This window comes from Miscanthus floridulus, chromosome 6 (genome assembly GCF_019320115.1).
Source record: "Miscanthus floridulus cultivar M001 chromosome 6, ASM1932011v1, whole genome shotgun sequence".
In the NCBI taxonomy this organism is placed as follows: domain Eukaryota; kingdom Viridiplantae; phylum Streptophyta; class Magnoliopsida; order Poales; family Poaceae; genus Miscanthus; species Miscanthus floridulus.
Window position 1 is genome coordinate 11989890 of NC_089585.1, and position 24639 is coordinate 12014528.

A 24639-nucleotide genomic window follows, 5' to 3' on the forward strand; every position below is an offset into this window, starting at 1 on the left:
ACTAAGATTAGAAGGGAATTATATGTTTTCATATGCTCTATTCCAGGAAAAAGGAATACAATGTGTCTCACCGTTTTCCTGTGAGCAAAGACGTGTATTTGTTCAAAAAAAGTCACAAATCACATTAGATATCCGAACTCCCTAGGTCCATAAGAGAGCAGCAACATGGACCATATCAGAGGCCACAATGCATGAAATATAAATAAAATAAATTATTTCTTGTAATTGAGTGGTGACATAAAAGAGGTTCTGTTTCATTTGCAACAGTTGGTCCAATGCAACGACCATCTTGGAGGGAAAAAAGATAGATGTGTTTCATGTCAGAAAAGTATGACAACAATTTTGCCTGCATATGGCTGATTGTGATTGAGCTAAAATAAACACATGGTACCAGGCACATGATCCCACATGTAGATTCATAGACAGGTGTAAAGGCCATTTGACTAAGCATTGTGTGGCATCATTCATGCACTAACCGCCTTGGTAAGGTTAGACTAAAATTAAAATTTTAGTGATAGAGTGAAACACCACCTGATCAACAGGTATCATCATCAGGGACTTCTGTCTGATCAAAGATTCAAATGCTTCATTTTCTCGTCGAATGGTGGACTCAAATTTTTGCACCCCAGTGGAATATTCATAAAAAAGGAAAAAAAAATTTAACTTCCTTGATGAGCTGACTGAGGCATGGGAAACAAAATAAATACATAAAAAAATTTGACGTTGCCTAGAAACTGGCCAATTGCATTTGTATCAACAAATTGGCTTTTACGTACAGAAGTATGAGCATCGCCATGTTGACTATTGCTGCTGTGTGCTGCTGTGTCGGCAGGGGTAGGACCATACAACCTACATGAGAGGAACAAATACTTGAACAAATACTGAGTGTGGCTCTATCAAACCTGTAACAGAATAGAAGTAAATATATTTATAAGCGAAACCATAGATGATAGCATCTTTCATTGTGTAAAGAAATTGTTGCTCCTATGATCTGTGGCAGCGGCCATGGTCACCGGCAGGCACATGTACGTAGATATTTCATGCCCGAATTAGTATCCACAATTTATACACAATCTCTTTCTGACCATGCAACATTTTTAACAGGCATCTATATGATGAGAGGAAGAGGTGAGTTAGGATATGTTTGCTGACTCAATTTGGGAAACAGAGAAACATGTTTTTACAGAGGTAGTGTGTCGGCAGGGGTAGGACCATACAACCTACATGAGAGGGAACAAATACTTGAACAAATACTGAGTGTGGCTCTGTCAAATCTGTAACCGAATATAAGTAAATATATTTATAAGCGAAACCATAGATGATAGCATCTTTCATTGTGTAAAGAAATTGTTGCTCCTATGGTCTGTGGCAGCGACCATGGTCACCGGCAGGCACATGTACGTAGATATTTCATGCCTGAATTAGTATCCATAATTTATACATAATCTCTTTTTGACCATGCAACATTTTTAACAGGCATCTATATGATGAGAGGAAGAGGTGACTTAGGATATGTTTGCTGACTCAATTTGGGAAACAGAGAAACATGTTTTTACAGAGGTAGGAAAAAACATAGTTGACATATCAAAGCTGAGGATATAAAAGCATATGTCTGGGAGAAAAATAAGGGGAGGTAAGCAACCTGGCATGTTGTGGACTAACCTTACTCCAACTTCAAGTGCAGGAATATTCATAGACCCTTTGAAATTGCAACTGTAAGAGGGGGGCATGTGATCCTGACAGCATCTACTATAATCTGAAACATATATAAACTTTGAAGACCATATTTGGATGACCCGGAAAATTGGGAAGGACATTAAAGAATGAAGATGCAAGTAACAGCAAGAGTGGAAACAGAGCCAATGCGGGACATCCGCTGCTCTCCTTCCCCCGACTGTTCATGTGTGCAGACTGCAGACCTGCAAGCAAAAAAGGAGGAGATCATGAAGGCAAGAGACGGTGGGGCAAGAGACTCAAGAATGGGCAACAACACAGGAGATCTAACCTGGTTCGGTCGGTGCACTCGCAGATCGGTCATGGAAGCACTGGCCCGGTTGCGGAGGTATCATCGTGGTCAGGCTACACGCGGAAGAAGCACCTGCCATGCAACTCGCCACACATGGTGCTGGGCGACGGCGGCGAAGGAAACCTTGACCGGACGATTGGTAGGCGGCCGGATGTGGGCGGCCGCAGGGAACCCCCACCGCCGGCACAGCCTAGATCGACGAGGACGGTTCCGTAGCCACCAGGCCTTCCTCCCCACCTGATCGTGCTCCCCACCATGAAAGATGCCTCGACGGGTGCGGAGGCGGCGCTCGGCTGGAAACTGCTCTCCGGGCTGGGAGGGGCCGGGGCCGGTGCGGCGCCCCTTGTAGCGAGCCCGACAGTGGCGCGACCTCGGCGGGGGCCGGGGTGACGGTCGGCAGCGCGGCCTGGGCGGCGGCTGGGACGGGGGCGGTGCTCGGCGGGGTGGCAGTGGCGGCCATGGCGGAGGCGCGGCCGGGCCTGGGCTTGCTGGAAGAGGACGTCGGGGCCTCCCGCCGAGGTGGCGCTCGGCGGCGCGGCCTGGGTGGCTTGGAATGGGGACGGCGCTCGGCAGGGACGGGACCGGTGGTGGCGGCGGTGGCATGTCGATGTTTCACCACCGATAGCCTGCCACGGGGTACCCGGGGCAGTATGTTCGGGCTTCAGCGTATGCTGAACTCGATGGTTAACGCAAGAGACAGTCGATTTATCCTGGTTCAGACCCTCGATCGTAGATCGAGTAATAACCTTACGTCCAGTCGGCGTTAGCCTTTGCGTTGGATTGATTGTAATGCGTTGTGTTGTGTTATATAATTGTTCTCCCCCTCTCAGGAGCCCTGCCCTCCTTTATATAGTCAGGAGGCCAGAGTCATAGTCGGTTTATAATGAGATTTCCTAGTAGGATTACCTAATAGTTCTACTACTACGATTATATGGGAAGAATCCTAGTTGGACTAGATCTTTTTTCTACCCTGCGGGGTATCCTGTGGGTCCCGCATCGATAAGCCCCCGAGCACTTCATGGTTGAGCTCTGAAAATCTCGCTCTGCTCCTTCTGGTCTTGTTGAGTAGGAACAAAATATCATCCGAGCGTTTTCTGAAGTGAAACCTTGTAGCGCTTCTTGGGATCTTTGGGTGGTGAGTGCTTTTGAAGAAAAAGTGCATCCATCTGGTTGTAGCCCCCGAGCCTCTTGCTATTTGGAACAAGGAGATGGAGGATCTTGTCTTGAAGTTGCCCTGATTGTTCGTTGAAATTTTATCAAAAAGAACTCGCTCGAACATGGCTTGTTCCGGGTTCTTTTTGCCGTAATGTCTTGAAGTGGTCTGCGTTGAGGAAGCCTATTGGTGACGTGCGCTTTTTCGAAGAAAAAGCGCACTCACTGAGTGTAGCCCCCGAGCCTCTTGCTATTTGGAACAAAAAGTTGGAGGGTCTTGATCCTTTATGTTGTTTGAAAATTTTGTATTCTGAAGTAGTCCTCGAGACTTAGATTACGTCATCATCCGAGTAGTTTTGCGGTAAGCAGCCTCCGAGCTTATGTCAAAAAATTGCACTCACTGAGTGTAGGCCCCGTGCTTTCTCCGAGTTCTTCTTTTTAGAAAAGAAGTCGGATGAAGAGTCTTGATGTGTCGTCGTTGTAGTCTTGAGTTTCTTGTATTCTTGGTCTTTTGTCTTTGGTTCCGAGCCTCCGGGGATAGGTGAAAATTAAGGCCGAGCTCCCTAGCTCAGTGTTGTTTAAGCTATGATGCCGTCCAAGCCCCCGAGCGTATATCCGTGTCGTTTTGTTCAGGAAGAACTCGGATGCGTGGTTTTGGCGTATTCTTTGATAGTTTTGCTGTTGTCAGATGTAGTTGTATGGTGGTGGTTGAGTGTAAATGCCTTTTGTTCACGGATTGTACTGTGCTGGTATATTCTTCCGAATATGTCCATCTTCGAGTACCGCTTCCTTTCGCTTGAGTCGTCCATTATTGTGTCCTGTCTTTTCACTGTGTCCTTTGTTAGGCCTATTTCGTTGGTACTCCTAGTCTATGTGCGCCGATCCTTTGGTCTATAAATACTGTCCCTGAGTGCTTGTTTTCATTCATTGGATATTCTGTTGAAACCTTGGTGGTCATGAACATGGTAGTTTGTGAAGTAGAGCAGCCCCCGGGCATGTTTTGTACTTTCTGTGTGTCTTGTCGTAGATGGAGGAAGTCTTGTGATAGGGATTAGAGGTAGGCTGATCCCACGACAGCATTGTGCCAGGATGTACGTGGTGGTAGTTGGAGGAAGTCTTGTGATGTGGGCTTCGTTCCTTCATCGGTAGTTCTGGGTTGATCCTCGTCGCCTGTCTTGAGACCGTCCGGTGCAGATCAACACCATATCTAGCATCACATCGGTCTTGGGTAGACAGATGCCTGCCGGTCTTCTATGCTCCATGTTGCCCTGCCGTGCTGTCGATTTCCGCCTTGGATGCACTGCGTTCGTCCTTTGAAGAAAACAGTGTAACTGATGGCGGTTTGTCCTTCCGAGTAGCAATTTGGGACACATAGTCATTCCAGAGCCTAGTCGTGTCCGTGTTCCTCTTTGCTACTTTGCTTTTCATGGTGCTGAGTTCGTTGGGTCTTGTAAGATTTGTAATCTTCTATTTTTGAAATCGCTTGTAATGTAACAAATCTTGTCTTCTGAGTTGTCTTTGACTTTTCTGTTGTGATCCCTGTCGTTCATGAGACTACCGAGTTCTTTCTTACATAACCGGGTTCTTTTGTTCCTCGTGAGGTAGCCCTTTCTTTCTTCTTTCTTTCTTCTTGGTTTGACGGGTCATTCTTGTATCGATCTGATAATCCTGCCGTGGCGTTGGACGGATAAGTCTGAAATCTGCCCGTTGGTTTTTACCGTTGTGAGGATTCGTGCCCTCCGTCGTTTTAGCTGCGTCGGTAAATGGACCGTTGCGTTCCCACACTGTGCTTTAACGGGCCCTGTGGGCCATTTGTATTACTGAGAAATCTATTTAAAGACCTTTTATCTTCCTTTCCTTTGTCGCCCAGCTCTTGCCTTTAAACCCTAGTTCTCAAAAATCCGTCGCCGTCATTGTCGCCATCACCCGAGCACCATCATTCTAGCTTCATCTCCTTTAGCGCCTTTTTTTGCTTCCGCCAGTTCATGGGAAAGAAGAAAACCGCAAGCAAGTCTCAGGCGACCTTCGTGGACGAGGAGTCATCCCTGTCTTTGATTGAAAACCAGGAGTTCGTGGCCATGAGGGTAGCTCAGAAAGTTTGGCTGGCTCCAACAACAAGTGAAGACCAGCTACGCGAGCTCGTTAGTGATGGCTTGATCCAAAGCAAAGTCATCACTGAATGGAGAGTTCTGGGCGAGCATCGGGTTCCGGCTCCGGGTCCTGGTGAGATTATCCTTTTTGTTTCCTTTGTCCGCGCTGGACTCTGTCTTCCTGCTTCCGCCTTCCTTCATCAGTTTCTTGGTTATTTCGGGGTTAGTCTGAACCATCTAACCCCCAATGCCGTTCTCCATCTTTCTATTTTTGTTCACCTTTGTGAAGCCTTCCTTGGGATCCCTCCTTCTCTATCTCTTTTTCGCTTTTTCTTTCGCCTGAAACCCCAACCCCGCCGTGAAGAAACCAGTGCCCTCGGCGGTTGCGGGATTCAGTTTCGCCAGGGTCTCAAAATTAAGTTTTTTGACTATGACCTGGTTGATTCTGTCAAAGATTGGCGTGTCGAGTGGTTTTACGCTGCCAATTTGATCCCTTCTCTTGTTGTTCACTCCGGATCCGGTCCTATGGCGAATGACCGGTGGGACAAGAAGCTTGAGTCCCCTGCTGAGATTCAAGCGATCCAGCCACTCCTTGATAGGATTAGCACGTTGAAACAGCAGGGATTGACCGGCTTTGGTATTGTCTCAAGCTTTCTTCGTCGCCGGGTTCAGCCCTTGAAAGAGCGGGAACATCTCGGCTTTGAGTATTCTGGGGCTGAGGATCCTTCACGCATGGTCCCAGCTCTTGAGCTGACCGGTGAGGAGGTACTCGAGCGCCTCCAGAAGATGCTGAAAGGAGTGAGCGTCATTCCTCCTGCTGTCTCTGAGTTCTCGGCCATCAACCCGCCCCTAGCTGTGAGTTGTCTATCTTTTTTATTTGAGTTCTTTATGTACTCTTGCTGCATCCGTTCTTGCTTAGCTTTTCTTTATCTTGGTGTTTTATCTTTTTTCGCAGGAGCTTGGGCAGAATTTTGTCGATCCGATCCCCCTTGGTGTTCTCCCTGCCGTGGCGGAGACTGGGGATCGTCTAGCTGGTACTTCTACAATTAGTAAGTCTGAAACCTTTATAGCCCTTCCTGGGGTTTCTTTTAGATTTGTTGATGTATATGAAGAGTATGTTCCTCGTCTAGTCCCTCGCGGTCCTCGCAGTGTCCCGAAGAGGGGGCGAATGGATGGGTCTTCATCTGGCTTGCCTGTCTCCAAGAAGCCTCGCAAACCAAGTACTCCCTCAGGTACTCCAGTTGTTGCTAGCATGCTCTTAGGTGAGCACATTTAATACTCTTTGTTCTTTTATTTTCATGTTTCTCTCTTGAACCGAGTACTTTTCGTCTCCTTTTCAGCGGGTGCTCTGGTTTCGTTGGCTAAAGAAGAAGAGGATGATGAAGTCCCCCTCGTCATGCGGCGGTGAGTTGTTTTTCATATTCTTGTTGCATTGAATTTCTCCTCTTTGTTTTGAATTTTAGTCTTGGATTTTTTAAAGTAATCGGAGGTCAGGTGTGAGTTCTTCTGAGGTTCCCGCGCCGACTTCTTCTGAAGCTCCGGTGTCGAGTTCTTTGGTTGCCTCTGTCCCGAGCTATACCGCTCCTCCGGTGCGGAGTTCTTCTTTGGCCCCAGCCCCAGCTTCTTCTTCAGCCCTGGCTTCTTCCACGGCTCCAGCCCCGGCTTCTTCCGCGGCTCCGTTGTCTGCTATCCCGCTCCCGTCGCTGGGTTGCGGGGACGTCTTCACCGTCGTGGTTCCCCCTGCGAGGTCTTCTCTTGGTTTTGCGAAGAAAAAAGTAGTCGGGTGAGTAAATTCTAGCTTTATCTCTTTGGCTTTTATCTTCCTTCTTCTGGTTCTTATTGGTGCTTCCTTTTATCACTTTTCAGTGTTTTGTCTTCTCTAATTTCTTCATCGACTTCTTTGCCTCCCGCCGCACCAACGAGTTCTGAGCCTCGGGACTCACAACATTGTGTTGATGAAGTCGCCGCGGGGGCTTCAGAGCTACCTGGCGGGGTTGCGGACTTGGTCGCTCTGGAGGTAACTGTGGCTGTCGCGCCAGGTTCTTCTGAGGGTTTGGCTCTGGCTTCCCTGGAGGTCGCTTTGGTCGTTCCTCCTTCGCCCCAACCGGCCTCTCCTTCCCCTTCTCTTGTCTCCGGTGGCCCCTCCTTTTCCGGTGACATGGTGCAACAGTTCGATGCCACTCATCGGTTATCGGAGCTGACCGCAGCCTGGGGGAGCTTGTCGACCCTCGCGACTTCTTTTGGTGAAAAGCTCCAGGTAGGTTTTACTGTCGTTCCTCTTTTGCATGCTTGTTTTTTCTTCTATCCTTACGCTTTGTTTCTCTTTGCTTCTTTTTGCCCAGTCTTTTTCTCATGATCATTCTGGCTTCTTTTTCTCATCTAAAAATGAGAGGAAGTTGTCTTTGGAGGTGGATGCTCTGAAAGCCGATCTTGACCTTCTCCGGGTTGAGTTGGAGACGGAGCGTCAATTGCACCAAAAGGAGGAGAAAGCCCTTCGCGCCTGGGTAGTGGAGACGGAAAAACAGAGAGATGCTGTGGTGGAGTCTATGAAGAATGAATGCAAAGGTGTCGCGGGTTCTGCCTGTTTCTTCTTGTATTTTGACTTCTTTTTCTGCTGACTTGTTCTTGGGTGTTCTATCTAGCTCTCCGAGTTGAGAAGCAGAAGCTCTCGGAGAGTATTGATGAAATGAAGGCCCTTGTTCGTTCTAGTCATAATAGAGCTGAGGAGGTAAATACTCATGCTGAGGAAGAACTCACCCTTGCTAGGCTGATTAGGCGTGGAGCTGATAGAGATCTTGTGCAGGCCCAAAAAACCATTGAAGGCTTGTCCGGGAAGCTGGCGACGGCTATCGAGAATTGGAATGCCTTGTGGAAATCTTTTCGTTCGGTGGCCGATGTCCTCTGGACTCCAGCGGATGACGGGCAATCTTGGGCGCAGTTCATTCCTCGGATTCCGACTCGTTTCCAAGAGTTCGCGAAGAGGTGTGCCCAAGTATGTACCAAGAATGTGCTGGCCCAAGTCCGGGTCCTTGCTCCAGAAGCGCCTCTCTCCAAGATAGCAGAAGAAGCTGAAAGCCAAGAATATCTTGACGCCGTTGAAAGGATGGAGCCTGAGGTTGAAGATCTAGCCAGTAGGGTTGTAGATAGTCTAAATATTGATATTTCCCTTTCTGATGACAACGCCTGACTCGACTGAGCGTCCTCTTGTAATATTACACTTCTTTTTAAATGAAGATTCTTTATCTTTGTCGATGTATTCTTTGCCTGGGTGCGGTTGAAGTTACTTGACTTGCTGAGTACCTTGTCTTGTTCCCGTCTTTGCTCCGTAAGACAACTCTGTGCGTTATTCTGACGAGGCCCCTCGATTTGTTGAGTACTTTTCTTTTCTTCTTTCCTTTGTGGTCCGTCGAGTGCTTTGTCCGTGCTATGACTCGGCATCCGAGTGCTTTCTTGAGTGGCGCTTGTGCTTTCATGAGGAAAAAGTATTCCTATCTGGATGTAGCCCCCGAGCCTCTTGCTTTTCGGAATGAGGTGCTGGAGGGTCTTTTGAAGTTGAAATTTCGGTCGACTCAGCCAATTTGCTTTTTGTTAGCTTTTAGCTACCCTCATTGGCGAGTTCAAGCGTTTTTTCATCTATTTTGCTCTTGGCCGGGATGCTCAGGCATGTTTTCAGCCATTTTACTTTTTTGTTTCGGGTGTTAGCTTTTAGCTACCCTCATCGCGCGGGCTCAAGCGTTTTTTCAGCTATTTTGCTCTCGGCCGGAATGCTCAGGCATGTTTTCAGCCATTTTGCTTTTTGTTTCGGCTGTTAGCTTTTAGCTACCCTCATCGGCGGGCTCAAGCGTTTTTTCAGCTATTTTGCTCTCGGCCGGAATGCTCAGACATGTTTTCAGCTATTTTGCTTTTTGTTTCGGGTGTTAGCTTTTAGCTACCCTCATCGGCGTGCTCAAGCGTTTTTTTAGCTATTTTGCTCTCGACCGGAATGCTCAGGCATGTTTTCAGCCATTTTGCTTTTTGTTTCGGGTGTTAGCTTTTAGCTACCCTCATCGGCGGGCTCAAGCATTTTTTCAGCTATTTTGCTCTCGGCCGGAATGCTCAGGCATGTTTTCAGCCATTTTGCTTTTTGTTTCGGGTGTTAGCTTTTAGCTACCCTCATCGGCGGGCTCAAGCGTTTTTTCAGCTATTTTGCTCTTGGCCGGAATGCTCAGGCATGTTTTCAGCCATTTTGCTTTTTGTTTCGGAAAAACAACTCGTTGGAAGTCATGACAAGACATGCTGTGGATGAATATCATCTTTTATTGATCATGAGTATAAACTAATACATATGTTGTTGAAGAGTATTGTCTTTCGTTGATTGTGAGAGTAGGTCCCTTGTGGCTTGCATATCTGTTTTTTCTTGAGTTGTTTTTACGCGTAGAATTTTCTTAGCTGGCTGATGTGCCATGTATTGCTGACTTCTTTTCCATCTTCGGTCATTAACTTGTATGTGCCTGGTCCGGTGACTTTTGTGACGATGAACGGGCCTTCCCATGGACTGAGTAGCTTATGTCGTCCATCAGTCTTTTCTATCCTTCTTAGTACTAAGTCTTCGACTTGTAGTGATCGAGGTTGGGTGCTCTTGTTGTAATGTCGTCTTAAACCTTGTAGGTATCTGGCTGATTGGAGGGTAGCGTTTACTCTGATTTCTTCTGAGCTGTCGAGTTCTAATCTTCTTGTGTGTTCCGCTTCTCCTTCATCGTATTGCTCTATCTTTGGGGATGTCTAGATCAAGTCGGCAGGTAGTACGGCCTCTGACCCATAAACTAGGAAGAAAGGTGAGTAGCCTGTTGCTCTGCTTATTTGAGTTCGTAGTCCCCATACTACTTTCGGTAATTCTTCAATCCATTTGGACCCATAGTCCACTAGTTCTTCGTATAATCTTGGCTTTAATCCAGCTAGTATGAGTCCATTAGCCCTTTCTACTTGTCCGTTGGCCTCTGGATGTGCAACAGACGCATAGTCTATACTGAAACCACAGTCTTGTGCCCAGCTCTTGAATTCTATAGCTGTGAAGGGGGAGCCTAGATCTGTGATGATTCGATTGGGCATGCCGAAGCGGTGCGTAATGTCTTGGATGAACTCGACTGCTTTGGTTGCGCTGTATTTCGCGAGTGGTTTGTATTCGATCTACTTGGTGAACTTGTCGATCGCTACAAAGATGTACTCGAAACCGCCTTTTGCTTTTTTCAGGGGTCCTACTTGATCTAGCCCCCAGCAGGAAAAAGGCCAAGCGGGTGGGATGCAGATAAGATTGTGAGCTAGTACATGGGCTTGTCTTGCAAACATTTGGCAACTTTTGCATTTTCTGACAAGCTCTTCTGCGTCTTTCAAAGTGGTTGGCCAGTAGAATCCGGTGCGAAATGCTTTGCCAACCAGTGTCCTTGAAGCGACATGATTTCCACAGCAACCTGAGTGTATTTCGTCTAGGATCTCTTTATCTTCTTCAAATGAGACACATTTTAGGAGTACTCCTGATGATGCTGCTCTTATGTAAAGTTTATCTCCTACTAGAACGTAGTTTTTGCTTCTGCGAGTAACTTGGGTGGATTGTACCTTATCTGCTGGTAATTTGTTTTCTTTGATATAGTCAATGAAAACTTAGGTCCATGAAGTGTTGATTATCAAGATCTGAACGCCTTTAGCCTGAATTTCATATGTTGTTTCACCGGGTTGTTTGATAGAGGGAACTGATAGCTCTTCTATGAATACGCCAGGTGGAACCTTTGCTCTGTCTGATCCGAGCTTGGCAAGGACATCTGCTGCAATGTTGGAATCGCGTAGGACGTGTAAAATTTCTAATCCTTGGAAGTGTTTTTCAAGTTTCCGTATTTCAGCACAATAAGCACCCATGTTTTCTTTGGTGCAGTCCCAATCTTTGTTGACTTGGTTGATGACCACTGCTGAATCACCGTATACGAGTAGTCTTTTTATTTCGAGGGTAATCGCGACTCATAGCCCGTGGATGAGGGCTTCATATTCTGCTTCGTTATTTGTAGCTTGCCATAATATCTGTAGGACGTACTTGAGTTGTTTTCCTTCTGGAGAAATGAGGAGAACGCCTACGCCGGCTCCGCCTAGTTTGAGTGATATGTCAAAGTACATCTTCCAGTGGTCGAGGATTGTATCTGATAAGGGCTGTTGAATCTCTATCCATTCGGCCACGAAATCGGCGAGGGCTTGAGATTTGATTGCTTTCCGTGGGGTGAAATTAATGTTAAGAGCTCCAATTTCAACTGCCCATTTGGATATGCGCCCTGTGGCGTCTTTATTGTGTAGGATATCTCCGAGTGGAAAATCTGTCACTACGGTAATCTTGTGGCTTTTGAAATAGTGGCGAAGTTTCCGTGAGGTAATGAGTAGGGCGTAGAGTAGTTTTTGTATATGCGGGTACCGGATTTTGGATTCTGACAGTACTTCGCTGATGTAGTATACTGGACGCTGCACTTTATACACGTGCCCTTGTTCTTCTCTTTCTATGACTATTGCTGTGCTGATTACGGTAGGAGTTGCCGCGATATATAGCATCATATCTTCATTTTTCTTTGGAGGTGTCAGGATAGGTGATGAAGTGAGGTATTCTTTAAGTTTTTTGAAGGCTTCGTCGGCCTCCATTGTCCACTCAAACTTGTCTGTTTTCTTTAGTAGTTTAAAGAAAGGTAACCCTTTTTCGCCGAGTCTTGATATGAAACGGTTGAGGGCCGCCATGCATCCTGTTAGTTTCTGAACATCTTTGACACTTCTGGGTGGGCCCATTTCTGTTATAGCTCGAATTTGCTTGGTGCTGGCTTCGATTCCGCGCTGACTGACCAAAAATCCGAGTAGTTGTCCTGAGAGAACTCCAAATACACATTTATTTGGGTTCAATTTCCATCTCCATTTCTTCAAGTTTTCGAAGGTTTGCTTTAAATCTTCAATTAGAGTATCTGGGTTCTTTGTTTTTACCACCACATCATCCACATATGCCTCCACATTTTCACCGATTTGATTCCCGAGGCAAGTCTGGATAGCTCTTTGGTATGTGGCACCAGCGTTCTTTAGTCCAAACGACATGGTCTTGTAGCAGTGGGCACCAAACGGGGTGATGAAAGATGTCTTGCTCTGGTCTTCTTCTTTTAGTGCGATCTGGTGATATCCTGAATAGCAATCGAGAAAAGATAATAACGCAGATCCTGCTGTCGAGTCAACTATCTGGTCAATGCGTGGTAGCCCGAACGGATCTTTTGGGCAATGTTTGTTGAGATCTGTGTAATCGACACACATACGCCACTCGTCCGTGTTTTTCTTCTGTACAAGGACCGGGTTTGCTAGCCAATCTGGATGTAGGATCTCCTTGATGAATCCGGCTGCCATTAGTTTTGTTATTTTCTTTTTAATTGCTGCCTTCTTGTCGGGTGAGAATCATCGTAGCCGTTGTTTTATAGGTTTGGAGCTTTTGTTAACATCGATTCTGTGCTCAGCCAACTCCCTTGGGACTCCTGGCATGTCGGCTGGCTTCCAAGCGAAGATATCTTTGTTGTCCCGAAGAAAGTTGGTGAGCGCGAGTTCCTATTTTGCCGAGAGGTGAGCACTGATAGTTGCTGTCTTGGAGGTATCGCATGTGCCTAAGTCGATTTGCTTGACGTCGGCTTCTTTTGGCGGTGCGATGATGCTGGGCTTTTTAGCCGGTATTTCTAATTCTTCTTGGCTTGTTTCTGCAGCGATTGCGGCTATTTCTTTTCTTCCATTGTCGGCTTGCGCTTTAGCTATGATCTGGATCGCCTGAACGTCGCAGTCAAAAGCGCGCTTTAAATTGCTTCGAAGGGAAAGGATACCGTTGGGTCCTGGCATCTTAAGTAGTAAGTACGGGTAATGTGGTATTGCCATGAATTTGGCTAGTGCTGGACGTCCGAGGATCGCATGATATGATGAATCGAAATCGGCGACTTCAAATTTGATAAACTCTGTTTGGTAGTTTGAAGGAGTTCCAAAGGTAACAGGTAAAGTAATTTGTCCGAGTGGCATGGCTGCTTTGCCGGGTACTATTTCGTAAAAAGGTGTGCTTGTTGGCGTAATCATCCCGGCGAGTTGTAGCCCCATTTTCCTTAGAGTTTCTAAAAAGATGATGTTAAGTCCAGCTACTCCATCAATTAGTACTTTGGTGACGGTCATACCAGCAATAGTCGGATCCAGAACCAATGGATAATGGCCTGCGTTTCCCACGCTAGTCCATTGGTCTTCTCTGGTGAATTGGATAGGATACTGTGACCAATTGAGGTATCTTGGTGTAGCCGGTTCTGCTGTCATAATGGTCCGCAGTGCTAGTTTTTCTTGATGTTTGCTTCTGCAATCCGGAGCCCCTGAGAAAATCACTGCTACCATCCCCCTAGGTTTTTGGAATCCTTTGTCCTCGTGGTTGTCTTCTTCTCTCTTCTGATTGTCCTCTTTAGTGTTTTCCTTACTATCTTTTCTTGTGTATCGATCATTGAAAGTATAGCAATTCCCGATAGTGTGCCTCCCACCAGGGTGCAATGGGCAACGTATGTTTTCAATGTCATCATATCTTCTTGGTTTGGGAAATTTCTTTGATTTGTCGGCCATTGCCACAGTATTGTCTGGTCTACGTTTTCTTTCTTGATGTCTGCTATTTCGTTGATTTTGCCTGTCCAGGTTGTCTTGGTTGCTTCTGTCCGGGAACCTCTCTCGTGTTTTTTATTCTGCAGTAATCATTTTTTCTACTGTACGTCTGAATTCTTCATTGTTTCTCGAATTTTCTTTGCAGAAGTCTTGAAATTGCCATCTGGCCATGATCCCGTGAGAAAAAGCTTCAATTACTTCTCGTTCGGTTATGTCATGCACTTGAGCTCGTAGTTCGCCGAATCGTCGATAATAGTTTCTGAGACTTTCACCTCTCTTTTGCTTGAGTCCTTTTAGTTCTGCATGAGTGATTGGGTGTGTAATGATTCCTGCGAAATTCTCACAAAACGCTCTCTGTAAATCCTCCCAATTTCTGATAGATCCTGGATTTAGTTTATCGAACCATTGGAGGGGCATGACCTCTAGTGCCATGGGGAAGAAGAGGGCTTTGATATCGTCGTCTTCTCCGGCTAGTTCAATCGATTGTGAATATATTCTGAGCCATTGCTTTGGTTCGGTCTTGCCATCATACTTGGAGTGATTAGATGGTTTGAATTTGTGAGGTAATCGCACCAATGCGAGCCTGTTCGCGAAACAGGGGAACCTGTCGTGAGCCTTGGTTTCTTTGAATTCAGATTCGGCGCCTTCCTCTGGCCAACTGTCGTTCTGATGGGAACAATTTTGCGAGGTTGTCTGGGTAGGAACCCTGCTCCTAGTCTTCCTTAGTTGTTCAAATCGGTGGCCTTGATTATGTTCCTTCCTACTTCCTCCGTCATGGCTTCCACCCGGCCCAAGCCTTTCGAAGGCGGATTTCCTTTGATTTTGATCTTCTTGCCGGTGGGTTGTTGATCTGGCGGGTAGTCTTGATCGAGCTTTCTCTTCATGTGTTCTCGGGATTGTCGATCGGAGCAAGTCCTGGAGCTGTTCATATTTCTCACCAGGATGCGAAGTTGCTCCGAGTTCTTCTAATGCTTCTCGAATCTTATCGTAAGGCGTATTCACCGTGCGTCTCCCTTCGACTTCTCATTGTGATTTTCTTCTGTTGTACTCATCCAATTCTGACTCGTATCTGGTCCAAGCTTCCCTGCGCTGCCTAGCACGGTGTTGGCGCCCTTGCTTCAACTTGTTTTTTCTTTCTCTAGCTTGTTTCTGACTATCTGTTTCTCCGTCGTAGCCCTAGGCAAAGGGTGATATGTTGGATTCTGATTCATCTGATGATCTAACATCGGGTGCTTCCAGGGGATTTAATGGTGATCGCGGTCGTCGAACCATGAACACTTCTCGCGCATGAGTCGTTCTGTTATTGGCGTTAGTTTTCATACTGTCGGAGTCACTAATAACTTTAGTGGATGCCTCGGTGTTGTAGATCGAGTCTCCTTCTTGGTAAGGTAAAATAGCTGTTGTTGTCGTGCCGACTAGTTGGGTTCCGCTACCTTCAGAAACGAAATCTGGCCAGTGGATGATACAGTCCCGCGATGTTATCGTTAGCACGAGGCCCTCCTGAGCTCCTGTCAGTGGTATCCCAAATTTTGGATTGAAAAATCTTTCGACCTGTTCTTGATAGGGTCTTGCCATGTTGTCGAGCCCAAATGGAGAAGAACTCGACTTCTTGAGAGAATTATGGGGGTAATCCGAGTTGTTTTGGGTTGTGTTCCGGAATCTTGCCAAAAAAGAACTCGGTTTCTGGAAAACACTCTGATAAAAACTTCGCTTTGGAGCTTGAATTCGAATCAGATACGAGTGGTCGTGAAATCCGATTTGATTCGGATACTGTGAGCTGCGCGAATCTTCTGGTGAGCTGATCCGTTATAGTCGTTGGAATAGGAACTTCTTTTAGATGATCTAAATCTTCGAGGAGATGGCTTTGAAGCTTGCCGTTGTTGTCTGCCTCGCAGATCCATGAGCCGAAGATGAAAGTTGATCCCGTCGGTAAAATCATGTTGTCGAGGTCCATCAAGCTCTCGGAAGCAAAGTCGCCGAAATCCCCTACCTGGCGCGCCAGCTGTCGATGTTTCACCACCGATAGCCTGCCACGGGGGTACCCGGGGCAGTATGTTCGGGCTTCGGCGTATGCTGAACTCGATGGTTAACGCAAGAGACAGTCGATTTATCCTGGTTCAGGCCCTCGATCGTAGATCGAGTAATAACCTTACGTCCAGTCGACGTTAGCCTTTGCGTTGGATTAATTGTAATACGTTGTGTTGTGTTGTACAATTGTTCTCCCCCTCTCAGGAGCCCTGCCCTCCTTTATATAGTCAGGAGGCCAGAGTCCTAGTCGGTTTATAATGAGATTTCCTAGTAGGATTACCTAATAGTTCTACTACTACGATTATATGGGAAGAATTCTAGTTGGACTAGATCTTTTTTCTACCCTGCGGGGTATCCTGTGGGTCCCGCATCGACAAGGCAGGAGCGCCAGCGTCGGCCCGGGTTCACGACGATTCGTGGGTGACCAGGTTTGCGGGTTGATGGGTGAGAGGCCCGATCAGACCCGCATCGGACGGTCAGTATCGCGTAACGGGTCGATCGAACGGCTCACAAGTTAACGGGTGACATGGCCCTAGCGGATGTCCGCGGTTTGAGTGCAGGATTCCTATAAGAAGATTGTGATAAAGAGCACGTGTTGGTTTGCTCCAACAACGGAGCACGTGTCGGACGGCACATACTCATCATGTTCATATGGACTCACATCATAAGCTCCCAGCATAGGTAGGCTCGCGGCAACGCCACATGTGGTTTTCAGTATTATATCTACTCCCTCAGTTTGTCTAAAAAAATCTACTTCCTCAGTGCCAAGAAAATGTCATTTTAGGTTTGGACTAAGTCGTTTTTTTAATTTAACTGAGTTTATAAAAAATAGAATCAATATTTATATCTTTAGAAAGATCATTATAAATATATTTCGCTATCCATTTAATGATATTTACTACGCATCATTCATGTTGATCAGAGATTTTTGAAATTAAGAAGATAAATCTACTCTTAAAAGGACAGAACAACATTCATTTTTTTTTACGGAGAGAGTATTTACCCGTAGGAAAACCCTCCAAAAGTCCACTCACACACGTATACAGTTCTCGGCTTCTCGCCTCCAAGTTTACGAAGTAGCCCCTCGAGAAACAGCTAACTACCAAAACGTTCATTCCGCAGCCGAGGAGAGATCTCATCTCGGCTTCTCCGCCGCCATGCCTCCCTCCCCATCCTCCGCCGGCGCGGGCGCCGCCTCGCCTTCCGGTTCCGCGTCCGCTTCAGCCTCCGATCCGATCCCGTCTTGGTGGGAGTCCGTCTCGCAGGCGCGGTCCCGCATCCTGGCGCTCTCCTCCATCCTGCCCGCCGCGGTCTCCCACGACGTGGCGGCGCTGGCCGACGCCGACCGCCCGGCGCGCGCGCTCCTCCGCTCGCCCGCCGCCTACGCGGCGCTCTCCGACGCGCTCCGGGCGGGCGGCGGCGCCGACGACCCCGCCTGCCACTGGCTCTACGACACTCTCCTCTCCGCCGACCCGGACCTCCGCCTCGCCGCGCTCGCGTTCCTGCCCCTGCTGGCGGCGCTCTACCTCCGCCGCCTCCCACCCGAGCTCCCCTCCTCGCTCTCCGGCTTCGAGGCCGTCCTCCTCGCTGTGTACTCCTCCGAGGCCAAGAATCGCCAGGGGAAGCCGATCCTCGTCCAGGTGCCCGACCTCTCCGTCCCATCCCTATACCACACGCCGGCGTCCAACCCCAGCTCCAAGTCCCCTCGCCGGTCGCAGCCCCCGCCGATTCCCCCTCCGCAGGCGACTCCCGTGGTGGGGGTGCTCTCGCCGCCGCTGGAGCCACAGGCCGCGGTGAAATCGACGAAGCGCGCCGGAATTATTGGAGTCGCATTTGAGGCCTACTACTACAAGATTTCGCAGATGCCTGCTGCGTCGAAGGTGGATGCCTGCAATGCTGCGGCTGCGTGGGCAGGGCAGTACTGCAAATGCCGTTTTGAGCTTGATGACAAGGAACTGGAAGAAGAGGAGGGTGACTCTCTGGGGTCTGTCTCGCCAATGTCCTCAGAGGCTGAGAATGGGAAGGAACTGGAGGACGAATTGGCCAGGATGCGTATCAATGGAGACATCAGTGGCCGGAATTGCAGCGAAGATGACAAGGAGGCGAGGGTGCCACTTCCCTGGGAGCTGCTCCAGCCATTGATGAGGGTTCTTGGGCACTGCTTGCTTGCGCCACTGAACCCAGCCGAGGTGTGTGATGCTGCGTCAGAAGCAGTGAGGGTCGTCTATGCCCGTGCATGCCACGACCTTGTGGCACAAGCAATCTTAGCAGCCCGAAGCTTGATTGAGCTTGACAAGAGTGCACGAAAGGCTGCCAAGGCAGCAGCTGCTGCGGCTTCTGGGCAAATTGTTGCAGTTGGCACTGCTGGAAGCAATGCATCAAGCTCTAGGCCAAGTTCAAAGCCAAATACACCAAGCAAGCAGCGGAAGCCTGACACACTGCTCGTGTCCAAATGAAGTCAAATGTGGTACCTCCAGTAAGAGTGTTTGTGTATGGTAAAGAGTTTCTTTCTGACGAGTGTTGTGTGTGTGTGCCACATGAATATTGGTGAAAGTTCAGTAGACCTTGCAATACGTGAAATGTTATTATTGCTGCAAGACAGTTGGCTAAGGTTGTTTCCAACTTGGTGTTGTATGTTAACTTGCTTATTACTTTTTGCATATAGTTCATGAATCGACATATATTTTGTGTTTTTGGTGGTTTGGCGAGGAGCAAGCCTTTATATATTTGCTTTAGTTGTTATTGGTTTTGCTGTAATCTTTATCTGAATATCTTGCAGCAGTGTGCGCCAGTAATTCTGTATGAAGATGCTTTGTTGTACTTCAAATTTATCTGTTCCATGTACAGACAGCAGCTACTGTATGGATTTATAAAGTTATTTATTGCAGCGAAATTTCATAGTTCAGTTTGATATGAGCACAAAGTTTTTACTGCACCATTGGAACGTGGTTTGCCATTAGGCTCTGTTTGAGGAGCATCTGGCAACGAGGATGAACGGTGCAGATAAGGAGGGCGCCGAATAATTTTTTATTTGGGAAGTATGTCAATTATTGTTCTTTAAATGAAACCAATGTGAGAGCAGGAGCAATATTGCACATTTGGAATGGATTATGTGACTATTTTAGCCATGCGTGATATACTTGTTCTTTTTTCCATGCACTTAGTTAGACATTGATTTAATTCTTCTAAGAGAAGTTATTGATATTATAATGCAGGTTCCTCAAGAGATCCAATCAGAGGCCAAGTATCAAAATGATTTCATATCGTAGCTAGTAAGTAACTAATTTTCCTTATAGTTTGGTGAAATCCTGAAGAAAGCCCAATGCCTCATTGATTAAAATTCTTTAATTCTTCTAAGAGAAGTTATTGATATTATAATGCAGGTTCCTCAAGAGATCCAATCAGAGGCCAAGTATCAAAATGATTTCATATCGTAGCTAGTAAGTAACTAATTTTCCTTATAGTTTGGTGAAATCCTGAAGAAAGCCCAATGCCTCATTGATTAGAATTCTGCACTTGTAGTCAATTATCAACACATATATTTGTTTGAAGGTTCCAGTCACCATGTTGTAATACAGATGTACATATAGGTCGTACGCGATGTATTTTCCATTTCTAACAAGCTTCTAAGTTCTATGACCTTGCATATGCATTTTAATTGGAATTGATCAACACTGGCCCATTTATTCTTAGCGTTACATTTTCTCAAATGTCTTGTTAGCACAATAGCATGATGTTTAATGGTGTTTAAGGATCAACATATAGACATGGCACAACTGGTAGGCAAAGGCATATGAGAGGAGGGGTTAGCAAGTTAGCATCTGTAGAAGAGGAACGGATCATCACAATCTGATGATTGCTATGAAGCTAAGCAACACGTGGGAACTGATTGTGCGGTAACTTAGAGTAGATCTTATCTCTTGATAGTCTGCCTGATTCAGGTTACAGGTTAATTTCAAAGATAACTCTTATCGAGTAGTGATTAACCTTTAGTACTGTCTTATGCTTTATAGTTTTCGTCCAGGAGAGGGGGGGTGTTATGACCGGGCTGCAGTACTCCAGGAGGCGGCCCAATAGTGGCTAATAAGCCATATTTATTAATTTCGGGATTTATTTTTATATAATTAGCAGATGACTTGAGGGGTTAATTAGCAAAAGGATATTTAGTTCTACAAATACTTTGTAATCAGGATTATTGAGATTAAGCAGAAACAATCTATTGTTTCCGGCTTCCCCTGGGAGCCGGGAGTTCCTAACCCTAGCCGCCTCTACTGTTCACGCGTGAACAGTGTCGCCGACTGTAGCTGCGCGAAGGTTCTAGGGCTACAGCCGCAGCTGCCGGTTGTCGTTCAAGCCTCGCCCTCCGATCGTTCACTCCTACAACCTCAGATCGGTACGAGGGAGACCGCAGCAGCATACCAACCTGGTATCAGCCATGTCGATCCCGCTGCCCTCCACCACTGTGCCCCCGCTCTCCACCACTGTGCCCCCGCTCTCCACGGCGGACCCGCCAGGCACCACCGCACCGCTGTCCGCGGTCTCCACGTCGGGTGCCGCAATCCTCGCTGCAGATGGCCGCGGGCGCCGTGGGCGTCATGACGAACGAGCAGTTGACGGCGGCTGTCCTTGACCTCGGCAAGATGGTGGCTGGGATTCATGGGTTCCTGCTGGGGCCGCAGCCGAACCCGCCGCCGCCGTCCCCAGCGTCTTCGACCGCCCTGTACTCCTACAGGATGCCACACGACGACACGGCGACCACCACCTCACCAGCGTTGTCGGTCCTCCCCGCTGGTGTGCCGATCCAGGACATCAAGTTCCCTCACTCGCCGTCCCTGATACCGGCGTGGCTCACGAGTGCCTCGCTGCCGGTGTACAGGCGCGTACGTCGATCCCGCAGGCGCCCCACATCACCGCGGGTTTCGGTCCTGAGGGCGCTCCGGCGTCGGGCACCCTCTACGGCGGCGTCGATGGGGCCCTCTTCCACGGCTCCAGCCTCTGGCCGCCCCCGGCGTCCGACGCGGCTCCATCGGTGGCCGCCCCCGCGGCGTTCGGCACGGCTGAGTTCCAGCCGAAGGGCTACAAGCTGGACTTCACCACGTACGACGGCTCCGTGGATCCGCTGAACTGGCTTACACACTGTGAGCAATTCTTCTGGGGCCAGCGCACACCGGTGGCACAATGGACGTGGATGGCCTCGTACCACCTCACCGGCGTCGCTCAAACGTGGTTCTATGCCCTCTTGTTGGACGAGGGTATGCCCTCCTGGGAGCGCTTCAAGGAGTTGTGCCGCCTTCGTTTCGGGCCACCCATCTATGGCTCGTGGTTGGCCGAGTTGGGTCGGCTGTCGTTCCACTCCACGGTCCAGGAGTTCGCGGACCGCTTCCAGACGATCCTCGCGCACTCCCGGGACATCTCCACGCGACAGAAGGTGGAGCTCTTCGTCGGCGGTCTCCTGGAACACATTCGGGTGGACGTCGCGATGCGCGCCCTGCCCGACCTCCAGTCGGCGATGTTCCTGGCCCGCGCCTTTGAGAGCCGCGCCACGGCCACGGCAGCCCTGCAGCAGTCGCCGCAGCCGCGCGATGCTCGTCCACCGCCACGGCCGGCCCTTCCTACACGCCCTCAGGGGACGGCCGCGGGCCCTACCGTCGCACCGGGCGTCCCAGCACCGTCCGCAGCGGGCGCGGCACTTGCTGCCCCGGGCGCAGCGGCACCGGCCCGGCCGTTCCGCCGTCTCTCGCCGGCCGAGATGCAAGAGCGCCGCCGCCAAGGCCTCTGCTACAACTGTGATGAATAGTATGTGCGTGGGCTCATCTGCCCCCGCCTGTTCTACCTGGAGGCGGACGACTTCGTCGACGACGACGGGGCACCAGTGGAGGACGCTGTGGCCGCGGCCTTGCCTGAGGAGCCGCACGTCAACGTGGCCGCCCACGCTCACGCTCTTGAGGTTTCTATGCACGCTCTTGCAGGGATCAGGACCTACCACACGATGCTTCTTCCGGTGATGATCAAGGGCGAGCGCCTCCTCGCCTTGTTGGACACCAGCTCCACCCACACCTTCCTCCAGGGCGCGGCCATGCGCCGCCTTGGGCTTGCTCCGCAGGGGGGCGACCAGCGCCGTGTCACGGTCGCCAGCAGCGAGCGTGTGTCGTGCGAGGGGATCGCCCGCGACGTCCCCGTCATCATCAGTGGGGCGCCCTTCTCCATCACCTGCGTCGGGCTCGCGCTGGGCTGTTTCGACTTCATCCTGGGCGTCGACTTCCTCGGCACGTTGGGCCCCCTCACCTGGGACTTCGAGGGGCTCACCGTGTCCTTCCAGCGGGACGGCCGCCGCGTCACGTGGCAGTGTGTGGGCGCCCCGGGCGCGCCCTCCCAGCAACGTTCGTTGGCCGCGGTCGCCACGGACCCGCAACAACCGCTGCTGGACGAGCTTCTACTTCAGCACAGCGCCGTCTTCGACACGCCGCGCGGTCTCCCTCCGGCCCGCCCCTACGACCACCGCATCCACCTGTTGTCGGGGACCGCTCCGGTAGCTGTGTGGCCTTACCGGTACCCGCAGCTGCAGAAGGACGAGCTCGAGCGGCAGTGCGCTGCCATGTTGGAGTAGGGCATCATCCGCCCCAGTACCTCTCCGTTTTCTGCACCGGTGCTCCTGGTCAAGAAGGCAGACGGGTCGTGGCGCTTTTGCATCGACTACCGGGCGCTCAACGACCGCACATCCAAGGACAAGTTCCCGATCCCGGTGGTTGACGAGCTCCTCGACGGGCTCCATGGAGCGAAGTTCTTCACCAAGCTCGACCTCCGCTCCGGGTACCACCAGGTGCAGATGCGCCCGGCGGATGTCGAGAAGACCGCCTTCCGCACGCACCACGGCCACTTCGAGTTCCTGGTGACGCCGTTTGGGCTCTCCAACGCCCCGGCAACTTTCCAGGTGTTGATGAACGATGTGCTCCGCCCGTTTCTACGCAGGTTTGTGCTGGTTTTCTTCAACGACATTCTCATTTACAGCTTGTCGTGGACCGAGCACCTCCGGCACATGGGCCTCGTCTTCACCGCCTTGCGAGCACACGATCTCTTTTTAAAGAGGTCGAAGTGCTCCTTTGGGGCCCTCTCCGTCACCTGCCTCGGCCACGTCATCTCCGCCGACGGCTTCGCTATGGACAGCGACAAGGTGGCCGCGGTCGCTTCTTGGCCAACGCCGCGCTCCCCGCGGGGTGTGCGCGGCTTCCTGGGGCTCGCCGGCTACTACCGGAAGTTCATCCGCGACTTCGGCTCCATTGCGGCGCCCCTCACGCGTCTCCTACGGAAGGAGGCGTTCGTCTAGACAGCTGAGGCGGACGAGGCTTTCGCTGCCCTCAAGCGGGCGCTCTCGTCGGCGCCGGTCCTGCAGATGCCTAACTTTGAGCGCCCATTTGTGGTCGACTGCGACGCCTCCGGCACCGGGTTTGGCGTCGTTCTGCACCAGGGGGCGGGACCCCTGGCCTTCTTCAGTCGACCGTTCGCCGCCCGCCATGTCAAATTGGCGGCGTATGAGCGCGAGCTCATTGGGCTGGTGCAAGCAGTCCGCCACTGGCGCCCGTACTTGTGGGGGCGCCGGTTCCTCGTCCGCACCGACCACTACTAGCCTGAAGTTCCTCCTGGACCAGCGGCTTTCCACCATGCCCCAGCACCAATGGATCAGCAAGCTGTTCGGGTTCGACTTCACCGTCGAGTACCGTCCCGGGCGGCTCAACTCGGCGGCCGACGCGCTGTCCCGCCGCGATGAGGAGGCTGCGTCGCTGTGTGCCCTGTCCGGGCCGTCCTTCGACCTCTACGCCGACATCCGCCGGGCCACCGCGACTGACCCGGTCGCGCAAGACCTGCTGCAGCAGCTGGCGGCTGGCTCCCTGGATGCGCCGTGGGCAGCCGGGGACGGTTTCCTCCTCCACGGCAAGCGCATCTACGTTCCGGCCCTCGATGACCTGCGTCACCAGGTGGTGGCCCTTGCACACTCGGCTGGGCATGAGGGGGTCCAGAAAACACTTGTGCGCCTCCGAGGTGATTTCTACGTCCCCGGCGATCGCCAGCTGGTGCACGACTTCGTCCGCTCCTGCGACGTGTGCCAGCGAAACAAGACGCCGAGCCACTCAGCCGGCCGGCCTGCTTCAGCCCCTGGACATCCCGTCCTAGGTGTGGGCTGATATTTCCATGGACTTCATCGAGGGTCTTCCAAAGGTGCACGGCAAGTCGGTGATTCTGACGGTGGTGGATCGCTTCTCGAAGTACGCCCATTTCATCGCCCTCAGCCACCCCTACACCGCCGCCTCGGTCGCCCGCGCCTTCTTCGAGGGGATTGTGCGCCTGCACGGCTTCCCCAACTCCATCGTCAGCGACCGCGACCCAGTCTTCACCAGCAATCTGTGGCGTGACCTCTTCAAGTGTGCAGGTGTGAAGCAGCGACTTAGCACAGGCGTTCCACCCCTAGACCGACGGCCAGTCGGAGGTCGTCAACAAGGTGATCGCGATGTACTTGCGCTGTGCGACCGGTGATCGGCCGCGCTCGTGGGTCGACTGGCTCTCCTGGGCGGAGTACTGCTACAACACCTCATACCACTCCGCGCTCTGGGCAACGCCGTTCGAGGTGGTGTACGGGCGCCCCCCACCCTCCCTTCTTCCGCACCAGGAGGGGGCGGCCCAGACAGAGGCGGTGGA

The 24639-nt window shown here is 50.3% G+C and overlaps 2 protein-coding genes across 2 annotated transcripts; both read left to right on the forward strand.

Moving 5' to 3' along the window:
* The first annotated feature begins 16971 nt into the window (after positions 1 to 16971).
* On the forward strand, positions 16972 to 18640 carry LOC136461652 (uncharacterized). Its single transcript, XM_066460942.1, has one exon. The coding sequence runs from the start codon at positions 17106 to 17108 to the stop codon at positions 18402 to 18404; it is 1299 nt and encodes a 432-aa protein (XP_066317039.1). The 5' UTR covers positions 16972 to 17105; the 3' UTR covers positions 18405 to 18640.
* Positions 18641 to 20383: 1743 nt separating this feature from the next.
* Positions 20384 to 23272, forward strand: LOC136460212 (uncharacterized). Its single transcript, XM_066460002.1, has 4 exons — positions 20384 to 20534; positions 20628 to 21734; positions 21918 to 22477; positions 22613 to 23272. The coding sequence occupies exons 1-4, from the start codon at positions 20384 to 20386 to the stop codon at positions 23270 to 23272; spliced, it is 2478 nt and encodes an 825-aa protein (XP_066316099.1).
* Positions 23273 to 24639: the final 1367 nt, after the last annotated feature.